The 4,324-nt window shown below is 52.8% G+C and overlaps 1 protein-coding gene across 1 annotated transcript; it reads right to left on the reverse strand.

Annotated features, from left to right (window-relative positions):
• Positions 1-805: 805 nt before the first annotated feature.
• LOC131109585 (zinc finger and BTB domain-containing protein 14-like) lies at positions 806-4,174 on the reverse strand. Its single transcript, XM_058061745.1, has 2 exons — positions 3,233-4,174; positions 806-2,735 (listed from the first exon to the last, which is right to left on the reverse strand). The coding sequence occupies exon 2, from the start codon at positions 2,711-2,713 to the stop codon at positions 1,547-1,549; it is 1,167 nt and encodes a 388-aa protein (XP_057917728.1). The 5' UTR covers positions 2,714-2,735; positions 3,233-4,174; the 3' UTR covers positions 806-1,546.
• Between the last annotated feature and the right edge of the window lie 150 nt (positions 4,175-4,324).

A 4,324-nucleotide genomic window follows, 5' to 3' on the forward strand; every position in this document is an offset into this window, starting at 1 on the left:
TAGAGCGCACGCGCAGGCAACAATAAGCCCCGGTCAAATCCCTTTCCGGCCTGTTTCACCGACACGCACACAAACAAAGCAGGAAGCGGGGCTGCGGTGACGTCATCACAGGTGCTCCTGCAATCAGGAAGTACGGCAAACTGCTTTTTGGGCGAGGGGAGGGGCGGCAGCGTGTCAATAGGGGGCTCGTGGCACCCCCACGCGGCAACACGACACACTACACCCGAGTCAAAAGTGTACAATTCCAAAGTGCGTGACCGCGTCCTTCCAAATGTCACGCGCTCGTCCTCGTGACAGGAGTTGTTTTCCTACTTCCGCAAAATGGCGACGGCCGCCAGCGTCGATACAATAACAACATGAAACATAACATTGAACAGCAAAAGGTTCATCTCAAAGCTTACGATTAACCCGAAGAGGCAGGAATAGTGATTCAAGTTTCACCGAGTGGTGACTTTTTAACTTCCACCGACTAAATATTGATTGGTGTTGCTGTGATATTAGCATATTAGTGATATTAGACATACAGATGCAAAGATTTGCTGCTGCCTATTTCACAAACGTGGGGGGGGGGGGGGGGGATTAAATACAAGGGAAAACGTCAAACAAAGATTAAAGTTACAAAAATATCATTCTAGCAGTCGGAGAAGCGTCAACACAAGTTTGACATTCAGATTCCTTTTGTTGTTTGCACATTTCAACCTGATAAAGTAGCAATTTAGGAATAGTCTTATTTATTATTATAATATTAATAATATAATATTCAGACCAAGACTTCCTCCTTATGAAAAAACAGGACCAAAAAGCATAGGAAACACAGCAAATGGTGTTTATTGTCAAAGTGTCAGACAAGGTTATTTATATATGTATATATATATATATATATTTACGTGTGCGCTCATAATTCCTTATTGTGAACTGTAATTGTGCCACAAGCTAAGCTACAGTATGTACACGCGGCAGGCCACGCCCCCATACTGTATAACAGTAAATCTAGTCCGGCGGCCCGCGCTGTCCCAGACTTTGGTCTGAGCCGTGACTCTTTCTCGTGCAGCGGAAGAAGAATGGGAATATTCAATCAATACAACTAAACACATCCACGTGAATATAAGCAATGCCCCCCCCCCACCCCCCCTCGTTTGGAGACAACAAATCATGAAGGGTTAAACCAGGGGTGTCCCCCCAGTTGATTATTAATGAGATTATGACATATGAACAGGTCGACTTGCGTTGGATTGCTTTGGGAAACATTTGGACACCCCCGCCCCCCCCCCCAGTTAAAGAAAGATTTCAATGTGAAAAATCCCACCCAAGCCACCGTGGTCATGAGAGGTGGGTCGCCCGGGGAGACGCGGGCGTACGGCAGCGTGACCTAAACATTTACACGAGTCTACGAGTGGAAACAAAACGCGTTCCTTCCAACGCACGCCGCTCCCTCGGGGGCCCGCCGCCGCCCGCTCGGCGTCCGCGGGCCGCGCCCCTGCCGTTTAAAGCGTTTGTCCGCGGGGGGTGTCGCGCCACAAGCGCGCGTCCCCGTCCCCCGAGAGGCTCAGCAGTCGGAGTTGTGCGAGTGCGCCGCCGTCTCCAGCTTCCAGTCCCTCGGCTCGTCGGCGGCGGCGCCGTGCTGCGAGGCGGCGGGCGACAGCGACATCTGTCGGCGGGGGTTGCCGCTGTGCATGGTGTTCCAGTGGCGCTTCAGGTCCGACGCCTTGATGAAGGCCTTGTCGCACGAGCCGCAGTTGAACGGCCGCTCGCCGCGGTGCTGCCGCTCGTGGTCCTTCAGGTGCGACTTGTGCTTGAAGGCCTTCTCGCACAGCTGGCAGGCGAAGGGCCGCTCGTTGCTGTGCACGCGCTCGTGGCGCTTGAGGTCGGGCCCGCGGATGAAGGCCTTGCCGCACACCACGCAGCGGTGCGGCTTGTAGCCCGAGTGGATCTTCAGGTGCTCCTTGAGGTGGGCGGCGGTGGTGAAAGCCTTGGGGCAGTGCTCGCAGCCGTACGGCCGGTTGGCGGTGAGCAGCCGCTCCTTCTTGGCGCCGTGGTCCAGGGGCTTGGCGCCGGCGCCGGGGCAGGCGCTGTGGTCGCGGTGGCCGTACAGCAGGTACTCCAGCTTCATGTCGCCCGACGAGGACGAGCCCCAGCCGTGCGCGTGGGCGTCCTTGGCCATGCCCGTGTTGTAGCCGTGCGGCGGGGGCAGGTGCGAGCCCCCCGCGCCCATGCCGTCCATGCCCTGGTCGTAGAAGCTGTTCTTCCGCACCTCCTCCATGGCCAGCTCCTTCAGGATGGCGTCCTGGGCTCGCATGCCGTGGTCCCCGGGGGCCTGGTTCTCCCGCGTCTTCATGTTGGTCAGCTCCCGCTTCTGCGTGCACAAGTTATCCAGGAAGTTGATGCCCAGGATCTGGCCGGACGACATCATCATGTTGATGTCCTTCTTCCGGACCGCCAGCCGGGCCGTGTACATGTAGTTGAGCACCTCCTCGAAGATGTCCGAGCGAATGAAGTCCAGCTCCACGATGGAGTTGTCCTCGTCGCTCTGCTTCTTGAAGAGCTTCTTGAAGTAGTTGCTGCAGGCCGCCAGGACGCAGCGGTGGGCCCTGAACTCGATGTTCTCCACCACCACCACCACGTCGCAGTGCTCGCCTTCCATCCGCTGCTGGTTGAGCATCTTCAGGAAAGTGGCCTTGTGGTCGTAGTCTATGTATCGCAGTAGATCTGACATGCTGCCGGTGGAGTGGAGCAACCTGGGGGGAGGGGGGAGGGAGGGGGGAGGCAAGCAGCGACAACAGTGAGTGACGGCAGACCCTCTTAAGTCTAAGTCCGGGTGCTGACGGACTCGCTAACGCGGACACTAAAAGTTAGCACAAGTCGCCGACGAGATCATGCAGAAATTCCTCGGGAGGGGGGGCGTTAGGCCCAAGGCGAGCCAAGCCGCAGTCGTGCGAATAAAGTCAACAAAAACAAGCTCGCTGCCATTAAATGCGCTTCTTAAGAGTCGGGTGGTGCGTTCACGAACCCGGCCTTCGGCGTGACGAGCCCGCAGAGGAGAACCTTAGCGAGAACATTCACATATTATTTCACATTTGACTGCGTCCAGCCATTTTGGCTCCGATGGCATGTTCCCGTGTCTTCAAACAACGGGAAGGCGGCGCTGCTAAAGCGGCCGAAAGGACGCCGTCCGGCCTTTAACGTCGTCGCCGAGCGCGGACGGCGAAGGCGGGGAATTGAAAAGGTTTCCTACCCGAAGCCCGAACGCGATCCCCGTGTTGTCACGCAAGGGAAGCAGTCGACGATCCACAGAGACGCTGTCGTTGCTCCTCTTCCTTCTCGGCTTCTTTTCGCTGCCGTGCGGGGAACGCCGCCTCGGTCTGCTGCCCCCCGGCGGCCCGGAGGGGCTCCTGCAACGACGTCTCTTTATTTCAAAGGCACGTTGACACAAACTGGCGTCGTTCGCTTGACTCCGCCTTCAAGTTGTCCTTCCGATTACTTCCGATCGGTTTGCCTCAAAGGGGTCTAGTTTTTTCACAATCTCTTCCTGTGGGCGGAGCGTTAATAATACTTTAACAACACGTTCCTCATACATTACTAATACTTTACTAACACTTTACTAATACATTACTAACACGTTACTAATACATTACACATTACTAATACTTTACGAACATGTTACTAATACATTACTAACACGTTACTAATGCAGAGGGTGACGCAGGGGACAATTTTAATGTTGACAATAAGAAAATGTTGAAATGTAGTAGTAACTGTTTTAAAGCTACTTTTATGAATGAAATGTAACCAAATGTAGTAGTAACTGTTTTAAAGCTACTTTTATGAATGAAATGTAACCAAATGTAGTAGTAACTGTTTTAAAGCTACTTTTATGAATGAAATGTAACCAAATGTAGTAGTAACTGTTTTAAAGCTACTTTTATGAATGAAATGTAACCAAATGTAGTAGTAACTGTTTTAAAGCTACTTTCATGAATGAAATGTAACCGGCTGTGTATTTGGGCTCCATGAAAAGTACAAGAAGTGGTTTACGTCCACCTCAGTTACAATGTATGGCAAAATGCATAGCAAAGATTTGCCTTGGTTTATGTACAATTTCTGGTTAGTGTACGATACATGTATAGACCACGTCAAAATCTTAAGACCATTTGAAAAAGGTCTAGAATGGACCTTTTGCACATTGGGACCTTCATGAGGTTTTAATATGCAAAGCGGGGGGGGGGGGGGGGGGGGGGGGGGGGGGGACTTCAAGTGAAATAGGCTGCTTATCAACAAGTTGAAGACCAGGCCCCCCAGAAAGGTCTGAGTAGGAGTCAGTAATGAG

This window comes from Doryrhamphus excisus, chromosome 22 (genome assembly GCF_030265055.1).
Source record: "Doryrhamphus excisus isolate RoL2022-K1 chromosome 22, RoL_Dexc_1.0, whole genome shotgun sequence".
NCBI classification, from domain to species: Eukaryota; Metazoa; Chordata; class Actinopteri; order Syngnathiformes; family Syngnathidae; genus Doryrhamphus; species Doryrhamphus excisus.